General features: G+C 56.6%; 1 protein-coding gene across 1 annotated transcript; it reads left to right on the top strand.

Moving 5' to 3' along the window:
* The first annotated feature begins 5631 nt into the window (after positions 1-5631).
* ERFL (ETS repressor factor like) lies at positions 5632-23997 on the top strand. Its single transcript, XM_033128742.1, has 6 exons — positions 5632-5680; positions 18816-18895; positions 21613-21847; positions 22213-22408; positions 22530-22647; positions 23038-23997. Exons 1-6 carry the CDS (start codon positions 5664-5666, stop codon positions 23484-23486), a joined length of 1095 nt encoding a protein of 364 aa, XP_032984633.1. The 5' UTR covers positions 5632-5663; the 3' UTR covers positions 23487-23997.
* The last annotated feature ends 62 nt before the right edge of the window (positions 23998-24059 follow it).

Raw genomic sequence — 24059 nt, 5'->3', positions numbered from 1 at the left:
TCAGCGCAAGACCACGCAGCCTCTGCCCCTTTCCTGGGTGCCTTTGCCCACCCCCTCCTCCTCCCCTCTCTTTCCCTCTGTCCCCCACCCCTTCTCTCCGTTCCATTTTCTCTCCGCTCTATTGCTCAGATCCCCTCAGTGTCTCTCTCCCCATCTCCCTAAGTTTCTCCTTCTCCCTCTCCCACTTTTAGTGTCTCTTCTATCTGTCTGTCCGTTTTTCTTGCCTCTTTCTCCATCTTTCTCTTTCTCTGAATTTGTCTTTGTCCATTTCTTTGCACCCTGTGGCAAGTCTCTAACATCTGGGTTTCTCTCTGAGACACGTTCAGTTTGTCTCTGTCGAGCTTTCTTAGCTCCTCCCTCATCCTGTCTCTCTGTCTCTGAGTCTCTCTCACGATGTCTCTCAGTCTCGTTTCCCTCTCGCTCTACAACTCTAGGCTTGAATCTCTAAGTTCTCTCTCTGTGTCTCCATGTCTCTGCATATCTCTGTCTCTTCCTGCCCCATCTCTTTGGGCCTTTCTCTCACTGTCTGTCCCTCTCTCTGTCTCTCTGTCTCTGTCTCTCTGTCCATCCATCTCTCTCTCCTCCCAGCCCCTCCCTTCCTCCCCCTCTCTCCCTCTCTGTCTCACTCTTCGCCTCTCTCTTTTCTCTCTCAAGTGTTTTCAATTTTATTCTGAGTGGAATTAACTACCCCTGATGTCAAATTGCCGCCGAAATCGATAATAATATCTTTACAAAAGAGGATATTCTTCTCTCGGAGAACGGCCTCTGAAAAATGGAAAATTTAGTCGAAATTGATTCATTACTTGACACTTTATAGAACGGCTGCGTATTGATCGCACCTGTCATGTCCCATCTCCCCTAATCGAAGCTGAAGGCCGGCTCCGATGCCTGCTATTTTTCATAATTCCACCGCAGCCGACAGCTCCACAAACACCGCGCTCGCCGGGCCTCCGCCTCCCGCTCTGGCCGCCACCGCGCGCGCCCTCGGCCTGGCCCCGGCCGCGCGGGCCGCGCCTGCACAGCCGTCCTTCCGGCGTCCATCTGTCCTCCCTTCACACGTGGCCATGCTCCCCTGCTGTCTGTCTGTCCTCTCTACCCCAACCCAAGCCCTAAGTCTGTCTGTCCTTCTCGTCGGACAGCCCCTCATCTGTCCATCAGTCTTCTGAACACCCCCGCCTTTGTCCATCCATCTGACTCCCAGCCCCCCACCCCCACGCACGCGCATGCCCTGGCTGGCTGCCTCCCCCTGCTCTGTTTGGCTGTCGGTCTGTCCTCCCGGCCAAGTCATCCCCTGCCATCACCCTTGCACCACCTTCTAGGGGGTGGGGGCGGTGGGATGGGGGAAGTGTTGGGGGAAGGGTGGGAAAGCTGTCTCCTCTCCCTCCCGGCAGACGTGACTCCCCTAGCTCTGGATTCCCTCAGCGCTCCCCAATACGCTGGGTGTAGCCTGGCCCAGTTCCAGCCCTGCTCCCCGGCCCTACTTCTGCCACCTCCCTAGGAAGCTGCCTGTCCCTGAACCCCTCTCTACTGCTTCTTCCCCCCACCCTCCCTGTTCTCTTTACCCTCCTCCTTGTCCCTCCCTTCCATTTTCTCCCCAGGTCCCTGAGTGCCTGGCTCTGCCTTCAGTGGGGACCCAGAGATGAGTCAGAACAGGCCCTGCCTGCAGGGAGCCTTGAGACAGGGACCTCCTACCTCGTACGAGGGTGGGGATGTCAAGCTATGCCAGAGGAAGTGCAGAGAACTTGGGGGGTAGGGTGGACTCTGCTTGGTAGGTGAGGGTTCAGTCAGAAGTGGAGACCAGAGTCTAACATGGGGGTGGGCAGGCGGAGGTGTATACAGCAGGGTAGTATTGCCCAGTGGTTAGGAACACTCCCTATCCCCCAGGGCCGGGCTGCCTTGGCTCCGGTCCCATTTCCAACACTAAGTAGCTGTGTAACAGTGGCTAAGTGACTTTCTGTGCTTGTTTCCTCACCGGTAAAATGAGGACAACACTAATAGCACCTACCTCATAGAGTTGTTGTCGTGAGAATTAGTTCATCTGTGTATAGTTTGGGCCAGTGCCTGGCCCAGAGTAAATACCATTGAAATGTTCCTCGTTGTGGTTATTCTATTTGTGCCCAGACCCTGTTCAGGCCCACCCCCATCCCCCAACTCCCACCTCTTGTGCTCCTGTGGTTCAGGGAGGGCCTGAGGGCGTCTGCTAACCCCTCCTGGTTTCACTCTCTGGTGTTACAAGCACTCTAAAGAAAGGTGTTAGCCCGCATAGAGGGGTCCTCTCCCTCCTTGGGGATTTAAAAAGAGTCTAATGGAGGTTACAGATCCCAGAGGGGTGTCCTCTCTCCTTCATGGGTAATAAATTCAGTCCGTTGGATGTTAAAAGCTGGTGGGAATGTCCTTCCCCTCTCTCTCTCTCTCTCTCTCTCTCTCTCTCTCTCTCTCTCTCTCCCCCTTCCTCTCTGTCTCTCTCTCTTTTTCCAGGGGGCATTAAACACCCTGAGGGTGTTCTCTCCCAGGGGGGTCTTAACGACAGTCGCCTGCTATCGCAGCCTCCCTGGGGATGTTAACTACAGCTTAATGGTCCCCCTCCTGTGAGACGCTTCCTTCAGTCAAGTAGGTGTTGACAATACTGCTAATGAGTGAATATTCAGCCTCAGTGGGTGGTACACCCCTCCTTGGGAAATGCTGTACAGCAAGAACTCTCACTTTTATTGAGCACCTACTATGTGTTTACAGGGCACGGTATCCTCTGGCATCCACTTTCTCATAAATCCTGCCAACCAGCTGGGGCTCAGAGAGGGAACATAGATGACTCAGAGATGCACAGCTCGAAATCAGGAAGGTGTCTTCTGGGGGCATTCTGAGCACGTAGGTGGGTGTTTTTCCCATATCCATCAGTGTGACATCTAGCCTATCAGGTCCTGGCCACCGAGAGCATTGGAGCTCTATTTGGGGGCCTTCCATACCCTCTGATTGGGCACTGTGAGCCCCTCACAGGTGTTACCTACAGTCTAAGGCCGTGTTTCTGACATCCTGGGATCCTTTCATCTCTCCCAAGGTGGACGTAGAGATAAAGGGTGTGAGAGCCCTCTTGGCTGATGCTTTGATGTCTTATGGGTGTTACTGATGTTCTGAGGATGTTCTGGTTTCCAGAAGGGTGTTGTGCACAGTGTAACAAGCGGTATCTTCCCCGAGAGTGTGCTGTCTTACTGAAGCATGCTACCTCTCGTCAATTGGCTTCTTCCTACTCAGAGGGTGCTCTTTCTCTCCTTGCAGGTGTCCTTTTCACACACTTAATGGTCATCGAATACATTCTGGTTGGTAGTTGGTGTTCTAGCTCCCTTGAAGAATGTCACATCCACCTGGAGGGTGTTGTCTTTCTCCAAAACTGCGTCACATGCTGGTAAGAAGTCCTACCCGACACAGGGTGTTCCAGAATTCCCTCCTTGGCATGCAGAGCCATGCACTGGGAAAGTGCTGGAAGAATGTTCTCCCCAGGCTGGTAGGTGTCACAGACACCCAAGGGGCACGAGTGTCAGAGGCTGCCTAGGTGGTAAGCTCGCTTCAAGGATACTGTGTGCAGTCAGGGTCGCTCTGGACACCAGACAATCATGGCTCTCGTAAGGGGTCTCAGGGACCACCTAACGAAGGGGTAGAGACACGCCGCACAGGGACTTCCTGCTGGCTCCTTGAAAGGGTGTAGTTCCATGTGGAGACAGCGAAGGGATTCTTGAATTCTAGCAGAATGTTTAGTATTCTTAATATGTTTAAATTGAATTAGTAATGCTCAGATCAAGTGTGTGTTATTTGGCAATTGGCACAGTGCCAAGTGAGCTCCCCATGTCCTGCTGTTTAGCTTTCCCAATAACTCTAGGAGATAGTTGTCATTATTGCCCCATTTTGCAGAGGAAGAAACTGAGGCTGGGGATGTTTAGTGACTTGTACAAGTGAGTGGTGAGCTGTGTTGGAGCTGGAGCCTGTCTGAAGTCCTCTTCATCCCCTCGGTGCATGGAGAGCTCTAGCAGAGAAGTCCTGGCCACCACATATCCTCTTAGGGACTGTTATCTTGCTCCAGACCCTTTCCCCTCTTGAAGCAGGCGACTCCAGTGGTGTTCCCCTAAGAAAGTGGCTTTTGGGCTTGGGGGTGGAGCCTGACATGGGAATGGGAGAGAGAAAGATGGGGGAGGGAGGGAGAAGGGGTGAAGGGAAGCCGGATAGGGAGGGTGGATAATGAGGGTGGGGTCTGGCTGGGCCAGGGAGTTGGGAGGGGAGCTGAACTCTGGGGCTGGGGACTGCTGCTCTCAGGACCCCCCGAAGCCAGGGGCTATTTACTTGTTATTTCGGTGGGAGCAGATTACCTGGGCCCTTCCTGGTCACTGCAGGGGTGGGTGTGTGCTCCTGTAACTGTGTGGGGATGCCAGTGTCAGTATGTCTGCGGCCCTGGGTTGTCTGTGATTATCTGTGTGTCTCTCCACATGCCCATGGCTCCTGTATTAGTGAGGGTTTGCGTGTCAAGGGGTGGAGTGTAGCTGTGTGTCACCACGAACCTGTGTGTGCCCATGTGTACAGTTTGTGGGTCAGTGGATTAGGGAATAGCTGTGTGTCAGGGTAGATCTGTGTGTGCAGGCTGTGTGTACATCCTTTGTGTATATGCTTCTGTGTGTGTGTGTGTTCCTGAGGAGGATTGTGTGTCCATGTGTCCATTAGGCTGTGTCCTGTGTGAGTGTGTGATTGCATTGTCTGTGTTACTGTATCCGTGTGTCCTTAAGCCCGTTTGTTCTTAGGACCGTGTGTCTGCTATCCAGGCTCTGTGTGTGTCCAGGTCCAGTTTTGCGTGTCCAGCAGGGGTCCTGGCCTCCACCTCACGCTGAGTCCGGTCCGTTTGTCCGCGCGAGTCTTCCTCCGAAGGGGTGGGGAGGGAAGGGGAGGTGGGTGTCTCTCCACTTCTCCACCCCCCGCACCCCCTGTCCCCCACCCCCACTCCCTCAGTCCCGGGATCGAACCTTATTTAGAGTCGCGATTCGACATCTGTTTTCAAATTTGATCAGCTCTGAACTTTATTTTCCGAGTTTGAGGAAAATTATATTCCATCGATCGCGCTCCCGCCCCCTCCCCCGCACCGCCCGCCACCGCCGCCGCCTCCATATATCTGCGCGCCGAGCCGGGCCCGGCGGCCGCGAGGGCGGGAGGCGCGCGGCGCGCGGAGGAGCCCGGGGAGGAGGAGGAGGAGGAGGAGGAGGAAGAGCAGGAGGAGGAAGAGGAGGAAGTGCAGGAGGAGGAGGAAGAGCGGGAGGCCGCCCCCGGTGCCCCGGCCCGACCCGGGCCCGCTAGCCGCGCCGCCGCCCACCCGCAGCTCGGTCCCCAGCTTCCCGCGTCTCGGTCTCTGTGCGTCTCTGTTTCGTGTCTCTCTGCATCTCCCTGTCTCTGCTCGGCCCCATCTCTGTGTCTCTGGCTGTCTCTCTGTGTTGGATGTGTCCCTCTGTCCCAGTCTCTCAGTGACTCTCGCTCCCTGACTGTGCCCCCTCGGGCTGTGTCCGTTCCCCCCCCCACCCGGGGCTCCGGGCATCTCCCCCCGCCCCGTCCCCACCCCGGTGCCCCCTCCCCAGGAAGCCACGGGGCCATGGCTACGGGACCCGAACTTTAAACACTTCTCCGGGACCGGGCGGATGCGCAAACCCAGCAAGTGAGTGAGCGGTGGGCCGCGCAGGGGCGGGGATGGGGGGCGGGGATTCCTGCCCGGGGCGGGGGCCGGGGCGCCCTAGTGCTCCCGGGAGACCTTCGGAGCTGGGCGGCTGGAGCCCGAGGCGGAGAGGCGGTGGGGTCGCCGCTCGGGCAGTGGGGGCGGGAGGGGGTGCTGCGCCCATCCCTGGGGAGGACTAGAGGTGTGCCCTCGGGGCAGGGGCAGGGGCAAGGGGCCGGGGAGTGTGTAAACGCGGGGGAGAAGAGGGCCGGGATAGACTGGGGTCTGTGTATTTGGGAATGGGGCTTGGCCCGCCGACCTGAGGGTGGGTCTGGGCATTTGGGGCAACAGTCCTTGTGGGGTTTAGAGACCAGGACTGAGGGCTTGAAATTTGGGACCTGGCGACTCGGAGCCAAGAGATTGGATATTTGGGGTTGAGAGCTGACTGTTTGGGGCTGGGGGTCAGTTCTGGGGGTGTGGATATTTGGGGCTGGGTCAGCAAGGGGGTGGACTTCGGGTGGCTGGGAGGTCTATATTTGGAGCTATATTTCAAGATTGAGGCGTCTGCAAATTTGTATCTGGATATTTGGTCTAAGGGGGTCACAGGGGCTGTGGGAAGGACATTTGGGCTTGCACACTCGGGGTACACGTGGGGTTGGGAGTAACAGGCCTGACCCTGACTTTCGGGGGCTGTGTCCTCCTGGGGACAGGTGGCTGGCCTAGTGTGCGCACACCTTTTCTGTCCCAGTCATTCCACAACTGTCAGAGGGCCATGCTGGGCCACCTCTACCACCTCTCCCTGGCTGCGTCTCTCCTCATTCTCTCAATGTCTCTGTCTCTTCAAGCATCTCTGTGTCCACCTCTTACTCTCCCAGAATCTGTCTCTCTGTCTCTTTCTGAGTCTTTATCTCTTGCAGTATCTCTATTTCTTTGGGTCCAGCTCTTAGACTATCAGAATCTCTGTGCCTATCCCTCTTCCTATCTTTCTCCGCATCTCTCTTTCTGTCTCTCTGTCTCTGCTTTTCTATCTCTCACTATCTCTCCGTCTCTGTCTCTCCCAGCATCTCTGTCTCTGTCTCCCCTCGCTGGTTTCCGCTCAGATTAAGCCGGGGACCTAATTCCAGGCCCAGGATCGAATTTTCTGGCAACAAAGGGAAATAGCGAATCGATCGGTCGCTCCGGAGATTAAGAGACAAGCGGCGCGCGGATCTATCACGGCTAAACGGCCCCCCCGCCCGCTCCCCCCGCCCAGCCGGCCCGCCGAGGCCCAGACGCGCTCCGCATTGCCAAGCAGCCTCAGGAGCCCCGGCCGCCCGGCAGGCCCAGCCTGGTGGAGCCCAGAGCTAACTGCTTGTCCTGCCGAAGGCCGGAGCCAGGGGAGGGGGCCGAGAGCCGGAACTGACCCCTGGGGAGGGAAGGGGAGGGGAGTGAGTGAAACCGAGGCAGCAAACCACCCGGAAGAGTCATGCTGCACACACCTGTGGCCTCAGGTAACACCTTTCACCCACACCTGTCTATAAACACACCTGTCACAGCCATGTTCTCCCTTCAGTTCCCCACGTCTGGACCTCCAGGTAACATTTGTCTTTTTATACCTGCCCCTGCAGGTAACAGCTGTCCTCTGCAGGTAACAGCTGTCCTCTGCAGGTAACACCTGTCCTCTGCAGGTAACAGCTGTCCTCTGCAGGTAACACCTGTCCTCTGCAGGTAACAGCTGTCCTCTGCAGGTAACACCTGTCCTCTGCAGGTAACACCTGTCCTCTGCAGGTAACACCTGTCCTCTGCAGGTAACAGCTGTCCTCTGCAGGTAACACCTGTCCTCTGCAGGTAACAGCTGTCCTCTGCAGGTAACACCTGTCCTCTGCAGGTAACACCTGTCCTCTGCAGGTAACAGCTGTCCTCTGCAGGTAACACCTGTCCTCTGCAGGTAACACCTGTCCTCTGCAGGTAACAGCTGTCCTCTGCAGGTAACACCTGTCCTCTGCAGGTAACAGCTGTCCTCTGCAGGTAACACCTGTCCTCTGCAGGTAACACCTGTCCTCTGCACCTGTTTCCTTCATCCGCCCCTGTAGGTACCGCCTATTTCCTCTCACTTGACCCTCCAGGTAATACTTGTCCCCTTGAAACCTGCCACAAAGATGCCCATGTTCTCTTATTCCTGAGTCTTTTCTTACCTGGTTCTCTAGGTAATACCTGTTCTCCACAATCTGCCCTTTCCACCTGAATCCCTGCATCTGTTTCATTTCATGTCACTTCATTCCCCGCTTCCTACTAGCACTTGTACCATGCCACCTGTCCCCTAAAATTGTAAACACACTTGTTTTTCACACGTTTATATTTCTTCACATCCTCCTCCCCTCAAGCATATTTACACACACACACACCTTCCTTTGCACACAAGCATTCACGCATGTATCCTCCTGATTTGTCCTCAGGTAACACCTGTCCACTCCCAGCCTCCTGGCTCTCACCTGCACTTCTCCCTTACGATGCTAATCTTGTTCACCCTCTCACCAGAAGCACTTCCCACCTAAGAACACACCTGCTTCACAACACTCTCCCTGCCTGTACCTAACCCTCTCACATTCCACCTCCCATCCTTTTACGGAAATATACCTCCTTCCACCTGATTCCCCCATACCTGTCTTTTCCAGTTGTCATTTCAGATGACTCATCTCAGACAGAACATGAACCAACCTTACCTGTCTCCTAACCCCACCACCACCGAATTGCTCAAACACGCCTTGGCCCCTGAGTTTCATGCATATCCTTCTTTCTCATGCCCCTCGCCTGCCGTGAAGTCTCCTACAAGCCCTTGTCCTCTGAAAGTCATACCTGTTCCACTTGCGCACTTGCTGCTCACCTGTGTCTGATTCCTCACTGTCTCTCTGTTTCTGCCTTTCTCTGTCTCACTCTCTCACAACATTCAACACCACTTCACACATACACAGTTTGGGCAGTGAATCTGTCCTTGGCCACTGGTATCGGCCTCACCTATATACCTGTTTCCCCACACCTGTCCCTCAGGTACTCTCTATCCATTTTTCTTCTTTTCCCACCTCCTTAATTTCTCATGTTTCTCACTTTCTCTTTCCTTGCTGCACAAGGTCATACCAATACCTCCTCACACCTGCCTGTTCCTTACCTGTCTACCTCAGATAGCATCTGCTCCGGTACCACGTTTACTCATTTCTTCAACAAACAGGAACTGAGACGTCTACACTGCCCTCCTTAATCTCTTTCTGCTTCACATATTTTCACCCAGGTCTCTGCCCTAGCCCTGGCCTCCCCATCCTATCCCCAAAGGGAACACCTACTTCTGGCCACACTCCTGCCCCAGATACGTGCACCTGACTCCCAACACTGGGTCCCTGTCTGACCTTCTTCTCATCCTGATATCCATGTAACCCTTGTCCTTTCATAGCTTTTTCAAGCATCGTGTACCCTCAACCACCTTGTGTCAGCTATGCTCATCTTCACTACCTGCTCATGCATCCTGTCACCCCACACCTTTACAGCCAAACCTTCAGCCAAACCATACCTGTCTGCAGCCTGCTCCCCTCTGGAAATATCTGTCCTTTTTCATAGAACATGTCACCAGCCATCTGTGTCCTCAGGGAACACCTCTCTTGGTGAGTATAAGTCACACCTGTAGCATTTGCTAAACACGTCATACCTCTCTCCAGCCGTCACACAGCTGCCCACTGCATCGTGCAGAATCCCTGTAGTCTGAGGTTCTCAGACTTCAGTGTAGGTCAGAAACACCTGGAGTGTTTGTTGGAACACAGGGGCGTGGGCCTCACCTCAGAGGTTCTGGTGCAGCAGGTCTGAGGTGGAGCCCAAGACGCGTCATTTTTAACAAGGTCCAGGTGATGCCGCTGGTCCACAGACCACTCCTTGAGCAGCACCCACTCATAACATGTTGCCAGCTACTGCTCATTACACCTTCTCTGTGACAGGCACTGTTCTCAGCTCCTCAGATCCAACACCTCATGTCACCCTCACGAGACCCTTATGAGACAGGTACTTACCCTTATCCCCATTTTACAGAGAAGGAAACTGAGCCCAGAAAAATGGAATCACTTCTTTGAGGTCTTAGAAACTGGTAGATATTGGAGATTTGAGTCAAACAGACCATCTGACTTATCATCCAGGTGTCCTTGCCTCCCATCTCTGCAGACTCATCTATCTGTCCACTCAGTCCCTTGGGGACACACTTGCTTCTCCCTTCCCCGCCAGCTCTCCTACATCCAACCTCACCTTCTCCCTCCACTCCTGCCCTGGGACACGCCGTCACTGGCTGACATTGCTCTCCTGGCCAAGCTTGTCATCGCATCCTCATTCCCACCCGACCCCCAGCAGCCTGGAGCCAGCACAGTCTCCTGCCAATATACACACATGTCTCCCCAGGCACACCATGGTCTCCGGAACCACCCGTCTCTACAGGCACCTCTTTCCCACTCACCCATGTTTCCTGTGACCCATCCTACCTTTATTCCCTTCCTGTCTCCACCTCTGCTTCCTCTGCCCGTCTCCCTCTTTGCCAATATCTGAATCTGAGTCTCCCTCTCTCTATCTCTCTCTGTCTCTTTTCCTCCCTCCCTGTCTCTTAGTTATCTGTGTTTCTCCATTTCTCTTTCTCACTGTCTCTGTATGTCTCCATATCTCTTTATAGCTTTCTGACTCTGTTTCTCTGTATCCTGTACTCTCTGTCTGTCTCATCCTCCCCCCCTTTATTCCTATCTAATCTATCTATCTATCTATCTATCTATCTATCTATCATCTATCTATCATCTATCTATTCATCTCTTCCCTCCTCTTCTCTGTCCCTTGTTTTCTCCTCTGACAGTGCAAATATTGGGGGTCTTGAAGTCATACTTACCCCTATTTAAGTCCAGGCATCACCACTCACCCCTGTGAAACTTTGGCCAAGTTACTTTCCCTGTCTGAGCCTCAGTTTCCACATCTGTGAAATGGGCATCATGATAGTTGCTACCTCCCAGATCGTGGTAAGGATGGGGTGCTGAGGGCAGCAAGAGGACCCAGGACAGATAGGGGCTAATCTTCCGTCTGTGGGTCCCTCTCTGTTTCTGTCTCTTCCCAAGGGCTGCCACCCCACCTGGCTGTCAGTGTGTGTCGTGGGGGGAATGGAGAGAGAGGTGGGCAGAGGCGTCCTGGCCGAGGCCTGGGCATGGGACCCAGTGTGGGGCTGGGGACAGGGATCGATCTGCTCGGCGGCAGTGCGCGGGCCAGGATTGCATCTTGTCACAATAATTTATTGCTCTCATCCCATCTGATCGATGGCGCTGAATTAGCACCGTGCGATGCCCCTGGAGCCCCGAGCCTCCCCCAGCCCCCTGGACCCCGGCCCTTCTCTGGCCCTTGTGGGATCCCCGCAGCCCAGGCACCCAGCTCCATCCTGCCCAGGCCCCACACCTTCCCCGGGCACTCGGGCCCTGCTCTCTGTCTCCTGTTTCTCTGTCCCCCACTGTGTCTCTCCCCACCTCACTGCCTACTTTGCCCTCATATTTGCCTTCTTGGGCCTTTAAGCCCATGTGTCTGTTCCTCATTTTCTCTGACCCTTAGTCACCCACTTCTTCCCCATTTTTGAGTCCATTTCCTTCTCCATTTAATTCCCTGTCTCTCTCTGTTTCTGTGTCTCAACCCCCTCCCCTCGTCTGTCCCTCTGCTTCCCTGTCCCTCTGGTTCTCTGCTCCATTCCTCTCTCTCTCCATCCCTGTCTCTCTGCCCACTGGCTCCAGGTCTTACTGGTCCAACTCCATCTCTGTCCCTTGGTTCCTGGCTTTCTGTCCCTTTGACTCACCACCTCTCTGTCTCTCTGTTTCCCTCCCTTGCTCCGTTTCATCTGAATTCCACGTAAACAATATTTCCTGAGCACATACTTGGCGTGCTAAGCCCCATGAACAGGACACACAGCACCCCTGCCCCTTGGCAATTCCAGCCAGTGCACATCTGTCACTGTCTCTCTGGTGGAAGGCTTGGGGCCAGAAGGTCCAGCCAAGGCAGCCAGGCAGAGCCTGGGGTGTGGGGATGAGATGGAGAGGGAGCTGGAATTGAGGAAAGACTTGCCTTGGGAAGAGGTTGGGTTTCTGGATGAGGCAGGCTGAGGGGTGGGGATGGGGCCAGGTGGAGGTGAGGGGGGGAGGGTGGCTTGGAGTTGGTGTGATAGCCCTGAACTGACCTCCAGGATTGCTAAAGGGTGGGCATCGCAGTGGCCCTGAACCCACACTTGAGATCAGCCGGTGCCTGCCACTCTCAGGGCTTTCCCATTTCTCCCACCTCCACCCTGCATCTTCAGGCTCTTCCTTTGCTTCTGCCCTAATCCCTCAATTTTCCGCATCTCTGCCCCCTCCTCTCCTTCCTCCCTGACCCAGGGTCTCTTCTCCAGCGGCTCTCTCCCATTGACCTCCAGCTCTTTAATTCACTTTGGCAAACCTCTCTGGCTCACTCACCTTTTCCAGGTTCCCCTGACTTGGATCTCTCCTCTCTGTCTCCACCTTCTCTCTGTCTCTCTCACTCTATTTCTTTCCCTCTTTGTGTCTCTGTCCCTCTCTATCTCTTCCCCCTCTGTCTCTGCTCCTCTCTCTGTCTCTGTCTCTCTCATTCTCTGTCTCTGTCTCCCTCTCTCTGTCTCTCCCCGTCTCTGTCTCTGCCCCTCTCTGTGTCTCTCATTCTGTCTCTGTTCCTCACTCTGTGTCTCTGCCCCCCTCTATCTCTCCCTGTCTCTCTGTCTCCTTCTCTCTGTCTCTGCTCATCTCTGGGTGTCTCTTCTTCTCTCTGTCTCCCCCTCCGACCCCCCGCACTTCCTCCATCTCTCTGGGTCTCTGAAAGGAGGGGCAGGACCCCGACAGGGGTTGGGGGAGCAGCCTGAGCTCTGGGTCCGCATAGCAGTTTCGCCTCTGTCCTCCCTCTTCCCTCTCTCAGCGCTGTTTGGTAGGCGGGGTGCGTGGCACTGCGGCTCCCACTTCCCTGGGGACGCTCCCTCGCCACCCCCCACTGAAACCGTTCCGCGTGCTGGCCGCAGCCCCAGGGATGTCTGTGCAGAGACTGGGACTCGGGGAGAGAGACAGAGACCCAGAGAGACACATGGCCCCAGACAGAGCCGCCAGCTAGAGGGAGAGACATGGAGAGCTGGGGTGGGGGTGTGAGGTCTTCATCCCTGCCCTGGCTTGACGCCTCTTAACACCCCAAATGGTGTCAGGAGCACCTTCTTCAGGCTGGAAGTCTGTGCCCCGTCTGTCTGCCAATCTGTCCCTCTGTCTTGCATGATGCAGCCTCTGCAGAGGTTCATGTGTGTGTATGATATGTGACCCTGCGTGTATGGAGGGGTCTTGGCTGTCTTTTCGTGACTGTGTAACTTGTGTTGTAACATATGTGAATGTGACATGTGGAGTTCTATGTGTTCCTATGCACAGGTGACTAAGTATGGGTGCCTGAGACTGGCCATGTGTGTCGTGTTTGTGAACATACGTGTGACCTGTGTGTGGAACTCACTCTGAGTGTCTGGTGATTGTTCAAATTCTGGAATTGTGCCATGTCTGGAGTTCCTGAGTCAGTGGCCATGCAGTGTGGCTAAGTGACCAAGACAGGACAACCCACATCGCTGACGGCCAGGAGACAAGAAGGCTTTGTCCAAGGGAGACAGGCTGGGAGGACTGAGTGAGGGTCACCCCGATAGGACCCCAGGAGCCGGGCTGGTGAAGGTGGGTGTCAGGACTAGCCGTGGGACACGGTCACAAAACCCCCAAATCTGTGCATCAGAGACTGGCTGTGTGACCTTGCATGGCAGTGCGTTTGTGTTAAGGGGTTGTTGTGTCTCTGACAAGCCTGTGGGCTTGTCGCTGAGTCTGGGATCAGGTGTGAACAATGTTTTGTGTGTATTGTGTGTTTGTGTGCATGTGTGTAGTCATTTTGGGGAGCTGAATGTGACAGGCTGGACAAGAAGTGTCAGCTCACGAGAACTGAGCAAATGATATTGTGTGTGACCAGCCCTGAAGAGTGTTGGAGGCTGTGTGTGTGGTTGTGTATTTATTTGTGACTGTTGAGTGGTACGTGTGTATACTCCTTGCGTGAACGGATGCCCTACGATGTATGCGGCTGTGTCTCTGTGATGGCGTGTGAGCACGGGTGTGTGTTTGGTGTGTCTGTGTACTTCGTGTGCCTGTATGGGGATGAGCTGGTTCTCAAATGAACGAGACTGTTGTGGAGATGACTCTGTGCAGCCATGAGACAAGTAGTGAGGGCTGTGTGTGTGTGTGTGCGTGCATGTTTGCGCACGCGCGTGTACCCCAGGCACAGAGACACCCTCACCCAGGGTCAGGCCAGAGCACTTGGTAGACATGGGCAGGGGTAGGAGTAGAGGTGACCTTGGGGGTTGGGGGGCAAGTCCTGGCAGGAAGGCCCTTGTCACCTTCCTGACCCCATCTGCCCTGGGACAGTCATGGGGTCTCCTGGGTGCCTGTGGTGGGATGATCCCTGAACCTGGGTTTGTGTACACATGGACGTGGCCACGATCTATATGGACAGGTGTGCATGTGAGCTTGTGCATGTGTAGTGTGTGACAGCAGGCAGCCAAGCTGTGTGTGGTGTGTAAAGGGCGCCTACTGGTGGGTGTCCAGAGGGAGTGTGTGTAGGGAGTTTGCTGTGTGTCTCTACTGTGTGTATAGATGTGTCCTACACAGGTGTGTGGTGTAGGGAGGGCTGTGTCTCAGGGTGGGTGCAAGCAGAGTGTCAGGGTGTGTGTGTGTGCATCTGGGTGTGATATGTGTGTGTGTGGGGGCGGTGGAGGGAGAAGGGTCTTGGGCCGCGTCTCTCTCCTCTTTAGACAGAGCCCTGGAGAAGATATGAAATTTAAAAAAAAAATCAATTTTCATTCCACTTGTGCAGATTGTGTTAAGGGGAGGTGGGGGGCTGGGTGAGGGATGAAGGGGCTGGGTGGGGGTGTAAGGCCTGAGGCAGCTCCTGAGGCGGCCGGAGCAGCTTAGAGAAATCAAAACAACTGGTTAAACCCCAGCCCAAGGGGCCAGGATGATGGGAGGCAAAGAGAGATGCCTGGAGAGACAGAGGGGGACAGAGAGAGACAGAGACACCCAGACAGAGAAAAGAAACAGGGACATTCAGAGGTGGAGCTATTTGGAGATAGGGGCAGACAGAGAGATGGAGGCACAAAGACCCTCAGTGAGAGAGGGAGAGAGTCACTACCACCCAGCAGGGTCTGAGAGAGGCCGGGAGACCTGTCTCTAGAGAGACAGCAGTAGAAGCAGGCCTGAGACAGTGCACACCTCACACACGCATGCACACACATGCAGAGACATGCTTGAGATGGGTGGATGGACAGTCAGACAGCTGGGCAGCCGGTGGCAGGAACAGTGGGGCCCCTGCTGGCTTTACTTCTGCGTGCCCACCCACATCTTGACCCAACCTCTCACCTAGATGGCCTGTGTGTCTAAGTGTGTTGCTGTTCCGGCTGGTGTGTGTGTGTGTGTGTGTGTGTGTGTGTGTGTGTGTGTGTTGGGTGGTGTGTGCATCTCTGTCACCATGCATGCCGGATCACGGGTGCAGGGTCTCTAGTTAGTGCTTGTGTGTGTGACTGTGTGCTTTTGTGTCGCTTGTGTGTGACTGGCTCGGCTGTGCTGGTGCGTGTGTCTGTGTGCCTGGGTATGTCTCTGTTTCTGTGTGGCCTCGTGTCACTGTGTGCTTGTAGATTTCCGTGTCGGCACTGGTTATGAACCTCGTGTGATTGTGTGTCTCTGTTAATGTGTGTCTATGATTTGTGATTGTGGGAGTGACTTGATGTGTGTCTTGTGGGTGTACCTGTGTATAATTGTGTGTCTGTGTTTCTGTGTGAATGTCTGTGACCATGATGTGTGTGACAGTCGTGGTGTGTGTGACTATTTTGACAAACGTGTCTGTGTGTTGTGTTTGACATGTTGGTATGTATGCCTGGGTTGCTGTGTGGGTCTGTGTAATGTGTGTTGGTTGTGACAGTCTTGGTACATATGATTTTGTTGACACATGCATCACACATCTTTGTGATGTGTAGTGTGTGACCATGTGGCGTGTGTCACTTTGTTGACCTGTGTGACAGTGTGGTATGTGTTACTTTGTTGACATGTGTCTGTGTGACATGTTGTGTGACAGTGTGGTGTGTGTGCCTGAGTTGGTGTGTGGGTTTATGTAACTGGTTGGCAGGGAGAGGCGGGCGGCAGCTTTAGCCTGCCCAGCCCCTCTCCACACTGCGGTGTGCACACGCACACGCGCACACACATTCAGTGCCATGGCTGCGGGCGGTGGAGATGGGGGGCAGGGGGTGTGGAGGAAGCAAAATAAAATTAAAAATTAAAGCTTGCCCGGAGTCCCCATCCGCACCGCGGCCGGCGGGGAGCCGTGGGGGGTGCAGCAGCTCCCTCTCTGAAGCCACCCGGGCTGGGGCCAGCTGTCTGTCTGTCAGTCTGTATGGCTGTCCTACTGCCTGCTCGCCCCGCAGATCGGCCCAAAGGCCTGTTCCCTCCATCCGTCGATCAGCGATCAATGGGGCCAGCGGGGTGCCAGGGGCAGGGCAAGATCAAAGGGGCCCCAAGAGACGGACACTAGGACTGAAACAGAGACACGGAGACATAGAGACAGAGACAGAGACAGAAGGAGACAGGAATGTGGAGGGAAGAGATGTGAAGACCCAGAGACATAAAAGCCGAGTGGTGTGAAGAGATGGAGACAGGGACCCAGAGACAGAGAGACATGGGGACCCAGAGACACAGACATGGGGCTGCGAACCAGGACGGTCAGGGTAGAAATGCAGGGAATGGGACAGAATGGAAGGAGGAGGCAGGGACCCAGTCCCCTGTGGGCTTGCAGTACAGAGGCGGGGGTGGGGTGGGGGTGGGGTTTCGGGGGGACAGAGATGGGAGAAGTGGCAAGCAGAGACCAAGAGACAGCAGAGATGTGTGTGAGAGACGGCGGGGGGAGCGTGGGAGCAGGGCCCGGAGCGCCGATCCCACGGCTCCTCGTTATAACGTGTCCGGAGGAGGCGGCGGGGAGTTGAAAGCATCGGGAAGAGAAATCAAAACCAACACGGAAATGAGAGGGGCCAATGGGGGGGGGGACAGGGGCGGAGGAAGGAGGGAGGGGACCCAGAGAGGCAGAGAGAGCCAGGGAGGTGGGAGAGGTGGACGGGGAGAGGTGCGGAGGAGTCGGGGTGATGGGGAGACGGGAGGGAGCTGGAGAGAGAGATGGAGATGGGGCCGGGTGGGGGCAGAGAGACACAGAGGTGGGAGAGTTAGAGAGACACAGAGAGGAGGAGGGAAAGAGACAGATAGGGGAGACAGAGGAAGCAAGAGAGACTGAGAGATGGAAGAACTCGGGAGATAGGGAGAGAGAGACAGGAGAAGGGATGGGGGAACAGGAAGAGACAGATGTGGAAAAGAGATGGGGGTGGTGGGCGTGGACGACAGAAATAGGAAAAGAGACTGAGTGATGGAGGGAGAGAGACCGAGGGAGGTGGTGAGAGACAGAGGGCCACAGAGATGGGCGAGAGACACCCCAGGTTGAGGGGAGAGAAACATGAGAGAGAAGAGAGACAGAAAAATGGGAGCGATGGTGACAGGAGAGAGAAGGGAAAAGAGAAACCATGTGAGGAGAGAGACAGAGATAAAGAGAGAGAGACAGGGAGGGAGATAAGAAGAGAAAGTTGGGAGATGGGGGTGTGGGAATAGAGGGAGACCCTGAGAAGGCAGATGGGGTGGGGGAGGGGCTGGCCCCCAGAGGGACCTGAGAGCTGGAGGGGGGTGCGTGGGCGGGACCTCAGTAGACATGGCTGGTAGACGTTGGGGGTGAGGGTGTCTGTGGGAGACTGGACAAGTCTGGGAGGAAATGGGCTACCTGACAAGTCTCAGGTGTCCAAGGGGTGAGGTGGGGTTTATGGGGGGAATAGAGTGTCTGTGGGTTTCTGAGGGGTCTGTGGGATCTTTGGGGAGCAGCAGGGTGTCTGAGAGGAATGGTATATTTAAGAGTATGAGAGGCTGAAGTATCTCAGGGAGAGGCTGTCGGGGGTGGGTGTCTGAGAGGAGCAAACATCTACTGGTGTGGGTGTCTGGGGTGCAGGGGTATCTGATAGGGAGGGGCTGTCAGAAAAGGGGAAGGTTCTGAGAGACAGGGCAAGGAGGGGTGGGGTGTCTTAGGAGAGGGGTATCTGAGGGAGTGCAGGTCTGAGAGGGGAGGCAGATCTAAAGGGGCAAGGGTGTCTAACGGAGGAGGCAGAGCCAAGGGGAAAGGGTGTTTGAGGGGGGCTGTCTGGAGGAGGCAGATCTAAGGGAGAAGGCGTGTTTGAGGGGGGATGTTTGGGGAAGGCAGATCTAAGGGGAAAGGGTGTGTGAGGCGAGGAGGCAGGTCCAAGGGGCAGGGATGTACGGGGTGAGCTGTAGGTTGAAAGAGGGGTGTCTGTGGGAGCGCACATGCAGGCGCTGGGGGCTGCTCTGAGGGTGGGTGTGTGGAGGACTGGGGCTGGGCCTGTCCCCTCCCAGCCCTTCGGGCGGGTGTCTGCTTCTGGCCAGCTCTGGGCGGACAGATGAGAGTGCCAGGCTGCTGCGTGGCCAGCCCAGGGGTTCAGCTGGGAGTCCGGGGGTGGGGGAGAGGTTCGGAGGGAGATAAATGTGGGGCAGCCACAGAGAGAACAGAGGGAGACCCAGAGACGCAGAGACGGAGCGAGAGGTCAGGTGCGAGATGGAGCTGGAGAGACAGTGGCAGAGAGGCTGCGGGCGGGTGGGTGAGCCAGAGAGTGAGAGTGAGCGAGCGAGCGAGTGGCAAGGAGCGAGGAGAGGCTGGGAGCGCCCTGGTGCTCAGTGATAGAGGCACAGAGTAAGGGGAGGCGGCCCAGGAGGCTGGGAGGGAAGGCTCAGTGTCACAGGGCGGGGAGAGGAACTGGGAGAGATGGGACAAGGGGGCCGTGGGGTGTCAGGGTGCGATGTGAGGAGACAGGGTGGTGGGAATCAGCCTGGGCAGAGTCTGGGCAGAGCGGGGAGCCCCTGGGCAGCGCCTGTCCCCGCTGACTGCCGTCTCTCCCACCCGCCCCATCCTGTCCCTGCCTGTCTGTCCCTGCATGTCTGTCCTGGCGTCTCTGCAGGGCCAGCTCCACCATGGACTGTAGCTGCGTCTCCGACCTTCTCTTCACCCCGCCTGCCCTGCCGGCTCTCTGGACCCCTGGTAACTGGCCTGGACCCCCTCCCCCCAGCCCTCGGGCCTTCCCAGCCGGCCCCTCCTTTCTGATCTCTCACTCTCCTCCCTCTACCTCCCAGGTCTCTGTCAGAGTCCCCTTAATGAAAAACTTGGCTAAAAACTTCACAGCCAGATGTCCCTGCCACCTGCCTGCTGGGACGTGAGGGTCTTTTGGAGGGTGGGTAAGGTATTGAGGTGCAAGAGGCACAGAGATCCGGGGGCCTAAGGTCCTGGGGTCTCTGCCGGGCACATCTCAACCACTCAAGACCTGCAGGCAAAGAGAAGCAGGGGGACCAGAGACAGGCAGGGCTGTTGGAGTAGGGACAGGGGCCAGATGAGACAGTAGGCCTGGCGCTGGTGGACAGATGGACAGACGGGACGACCCAGGCAGGGGGACGTGGAGTCACGGCCCAGCCAGCCGGAGCCCTGGGAGAGAGGACGGCTTGCTCCGAAGTGGATGTTCAGAGCTGGGGATGAGGACAGTAAGACTGGCTTAGATGTGCATTTGAGTCCAAGTCACATGCCCCACAGAGGTGTGTGTGTGTGTGTGTGTGTGTGTGTGTGTGTGTAGACTGAGATTCTGTGCCTGGCTATTTGGGGTCTTGGGGTGTGTCCCTGTGTCACACTTGAGTGTTTCTGGAAGAAGGGGTCACACTGGGAGAGTGTGTATCTGCGCGGTGTGTGTCTTTGTGCGAGCCCGTGTGCGGGCTTGGATGTGCACATGAGGCTAACTTGGTGTCTCTGGGCTGCGTTGTCTTTCTTTGGGATGTGTAGTGTGTCTACGTGTTAGATTGAGGGGGTGCCTGCCAGCTCGCCGACGGTGTACCTGCCTCAGTGAGACGAAGAACCTTCAGCTTGTCCTTCCTGGTCTGTTGCATGGCATGTAGCATTCAGAACGGACGTCCTGGTGCTATGTAGTGGGGGCTGTGTCTGTGTTGGGGTGTGTGTGTGTTTCTCACATCTGTATCACTGAGTGTTACTGAGTGGGGGGCTGTCTGTCACAATGAATGTGTATCTTTGTGCTGAGGTTGGGGTACTCTCTCTAGGTGTGTGTGTTAACAGGTACAACACATTTGAGGACATCCTGTGGTGTTTCCGGGTTCGGTTGTGTGTCTGCATGGGTATGGTATGGCCAGCCAGTTGCACATTGTCATCTTTGGGGTCGTGTGGTGTGTCTGTGATAGTTGCTTCCCCACTAGGACATGCTTGTGTTCTGGGTGTGGACTGGGCCAGAGCTCCGTGCTGATTGAACCCTGTCATCTAAGGACCTGGAATGGAGTTGAGAGAAAATTCTCCCATCAGCGAGGAAACTGCCTGGCCTTCCCCAGCCTCAGGCAGGGAGGCGTTAGCACCCACATTTATACTCCAGGCAGCCTGGGCAGGACCTTCCTCTTCCTGGCTGCCCACGCCTGAAATCCTAATTAGCCAGAGAGGGCAAGGAACTGCAGGGGGGATCACACAGCCTGCTCAGCGTGCCTGCTCCTCTTTCTTGCACAGCCCTTAACTCTTTGTAGGCCAGTGCTGCCTTCTGTCTTCATGCCTTGGTCTGGGGTCTCTGAAGAGGGGAGAGGGGCAGAGGATGTGGCACAGGAATGAGCACAGAGGTGGGACCCAGGGCCTGGGCTTTCTGGATGGGAGGTGAGATTTAAGGGTGGGCAGGCACATCCCCTTTCCACCCAACTTCTGGGCGTATTTGGAAAACAGGATGCAGGACACCGTGTAAGTGACATGTGTGATACTGGGCGAGGTGTGTTAGAGTGTGGTGCCTGTGTGTGTGTGGGGTGGGGCTTGTTCTGTCATGGTGTCACCTTGCATGTGTCAGGTTGACATGTGTCTTGATGCTGACTCACCGTCTCCACCACACTGTGTCTTATTTGGGCCCTTAGGGTCCTGTGTGTTTCTGGTCATGGTAGTGTCATAGTGGGACCCAGTTCTGAGGGGCCTGAGGTGTGTACTTTTGTGTGGGGATGGGGTATGCAATGTGGGGTGTCTGGCATGTCCATCTTGGTGGTACGTTGTGTGTTGTGCCCCTGCAGGAGTGTGTGTCTGGTGCATCTGTGTCCCAGGGTATAGCTGGGTGTCCCTTGAGGGTGAGTGGACGTCTGTCTGACATGTGTGTTGTGGGTATCTGCATACACACGCTGCTTCTAGACCGACATAGTGAGGGGACACGGGGACGTGAAAGGCATAGATGGACAGATGCTCAGACATGTGTACACACAGGCCCAACCTGGATGTGCCAAGGTGGGGTGAGTGGTGGGAGCCTTTGGGGAGACATGGAACAGGGGGCAAGGAACAGGGGGGACGGGAGACAGCAGGAATCCAGGGCAGTTCAGCGTGCAGGAGAGACGAGACCTCCCAGGCTGGCGGGAATGGGGGACAACTGAGGGACGGAATAATGTTCTGGAGGGGGTGCCCTTCCCAGCTCCAGCCAGGATGGAGGAAACTGGCCGCTCCCACCCTCCACCCCAGGACACTGAATCTGGAAGAGTTGTGCCAACATAGGGGATCAGGCTGGAAGTGCCAACCTAGGGTCCCGAGTTCTCTCCTGCTAGTTGGACGATTTGGGGACTAGACACCAAGTGGGGTCTGGAGAGTGGGAATGCCTGAGCCTGGGCAGCTGCTCATCAGAGGCCGGGAGCAGGGTAAGGGCTGGGTGCCTCCTGGGTTCCAAGCAGGGGCCACTCCCCTGCCTCTGTTCCCAGGGTTTGCCTTCCCGGATTGGGCCTACAAGCCCGAGTCGTCCCCTGGCTCAAGGCAGATCCAGCTGTGGCACTTTATCCTGGAGCTGCTGCAGAAGGAGGAGTACCAGGGGGTCATCGCCTGGCAGGGGGACTACGGAGAATTCGTCATCAAGGACCCCGACGAGGTGGCCCGGCTCTGGGGCGTCCGCAAGTGCAAGCCCCACATGAATTATGACAAGCTGAGCAGGGCCCTGCGGTGAGGACGGCTGTGGCCTGGACGCCGACCTTGCCCCTTCTCCCCACTGTCCCTCTAGGCCCCCGCTCCCTGGGGGCTTTTCCTCCACTTCCTGGGGCAGAATCCCAATGGATTGCATGCAGGACTCTGCACAAGTGTAAGCACTTCCTTGAGTGGAAGGCAGGCAAGGAGGAAGGACCCATGGTCTGGCCTTTGAAGCCACACAGGCCAGGACCCCAGCCTTTGCCTCACCCCTTCCTAGTCCTGGCACCTTGATCAAGGGACTTGTGAGCCTCAGTTTCCCCAATTGTTATGCTCTGTGGCTGGCACAGCATGGGTTCAGGGCTCCCCCTTTACTCCCCACCCCATTCTCCCTTTCCTCACAGCTACTACTACAACAAGAGGATTCTCCACAAGACCAAAGGGAAGAGGTTCACCTACAAGTTCAACTTCAGCAAAGTTGTGCTTGTCAATTACCCACTGTTGGATGTGGCAGCAGCCACCACAGGATCCCCACTCTTGCTGACCCCCAGTCCCTTTGGGGGGGGCCCTGGGCCAGATGCTCCTCCCCTCACCCCCGAGGTGAGTTAGGAGGCTGGGGGTCCCAGAATGGAGGCATTTGATGTCCCCCCCCAGCCATGGACCCCCTTGGGGAGGGGGCAGCCAGTCTGAGCAGAGCCACCTCCCTCACCTCCCTCTCCAGACCCTGCAGACCCTGTTCTCTGCCCCACGCTTGGGAGAGCCAGGGGCCCGGCTGCCCCTGTTCACCCCTGAGACGGACAAACTGCGTCTGGACAGCCCTTTCCCATTCCTGGGCTCCGGTAAGGGCCCCGGGGGTACAGGGGTGCCGGGTGGGGGGATGCTGCCTGTTTGAAGAGGATGGAGATAGGATGCAGTAAGGAGGCCTGGGGCAAGGCTGCTCCTGTGTATTTAAAAGCCAGAGGATTCAAGGGGGGAGGCAGTGAGGAGGGAAATTGGAAAGGGGGACAGGCTGGGAGAAAGGCTTTCAGGGCCACTAACGGAATAGGGAGAGTGGGGGAGGTGAGAATGGGGGACGCCTCTTGTGGGTGGGTGGATGCTGAGGGAGGGACAAAGGGGAGAACCCAGAGGGGACAACACAGTAGGTTGGTAGCACCCTGTGCTAAGGCCCAGGCAGGCAGCCCCAACAGTGGAGCAGCGGCCCAGCCTGACGCCCCTCCTGTGCCTTCCAGGTGCCACCAGCTACTCCAAGCCCCCTGGCTTGCTGGGTCCTTACAGCCGAGCTTTCCCCGAGTACCCCTGGAACTTTAACCCCTACCTCGCTGGCCCCTTTCCCAAGCTGCCTCCTTCTCTCTATCCCCCACACTTCTACCCCAACCCTCTGGCCAGCTCCCTGGGCCACCTGCCCTCGGCAGGCGCAGGGGGAGGCCCCACAACCACACCTCTCCTGGCTGCCACGGGGGAGGGCCTGGGCCCCGAGCGTCCTTCGGGCCTGGCAGCAGCTCCCCGCCTGGCATTGCCAGGGGCTGGGGGTCCAGAGGCTGCTCTGGGCGGGAAGGAGGACAGCGACTCGGAGCTGGAGATCACGGATGTCAGCGGCTGCAGCTCTGACAGTGAGGGCGACGAGGGCCTCCCCGTGCCCCCCAAGTCCAAGGCAGGCAAAGGGGTGGTTGGCAGCTGAGCCGGCATGGGGTGATGGATTCTGCCGGGGCAGGGACCAGGGCCACCACCCGTGCAGCCTCTTCCTTCGTCTGGTCTGCCCTCGATGTCCTGCCAGAGGCCGGGGATCAGCCCTCGGCCCCTCCCAGGGCTGGGCACGTGGCTGTCCCAGTCTTCTTCTCCAACCCCAGGGTGGGGGTCTCATCTTCCCCTCCAGAGGGGAGGGAATGTGATGGCCTCCAGCCTGCTCCCAGGCTCCAGTCTGAGGGGGTCCATACCTGGCTCCTCTCCTGAAGTGCAATATGGTGCCCGGCCTCCCCTCATCCCTACCCCCCATGCTGTGACCTGTGTGTTTGTGTGGCCGTGTGTCCCCTGTGCTGGCCCCCGTCCTGACACCCACCCCACACAGGCCCCTGGGACAGGGAGCTCAGAGCAATAACCCCGCCCCCGGCCCCCACCCAGGAGGCCCCCCCCCACCAGCTCCCCATGACCCCCGACAGCCACCTCCAGAGTTTACTACAAAAATAAAAGAATGGAAAGGAGTGTGGATGTGGGGCGCCCAGCATTGCGGGTGACCATGGGGGCTGAGGGGTGG

Source organism: Rhinolophus ferrumequinum, chromosome 15 (genome assembly GCF_004115265.2).
Source record: "Rhinolophus ferrumequinum isolate MPI-CBG mRhiFer1 chromosome 15, mRhiFer1_v1.p, whole genome shotgun sequence".
Taxonomy (NCBI): Eukaryota; Metazoa; Chordata; class Mammalia; order Chiroptera; family Rhinolophidae; genus Rhinolophus; species Rhinolophus ferrumequinum.
The sequence above is the reverse complement of the archived record's forward strand: the minus strand, read 5'-3'. Positions and strand labels throughout refer to the sequence as shown.

Bases quoted from the DNA above. Each gene is read 5' to 3' on its own strand.
- ERFL (XM_033128742.1), top strand. The intron at 18,896-21,612 runs GTAACTGGCCTG...CTCTGTTCCCAG, and splicing joins GCCGGCTCTCTGGACCCCTG to GGTTTGCCTTCCCGGATTGG. The intron at 22,409-22,529 runs GTGAGTTAGGAG...CTCCCTCTCCAG, and splicing joins CTCCTCCCCTCACCCCCGAG to ACCCTGCAGACCCTGTTCTC.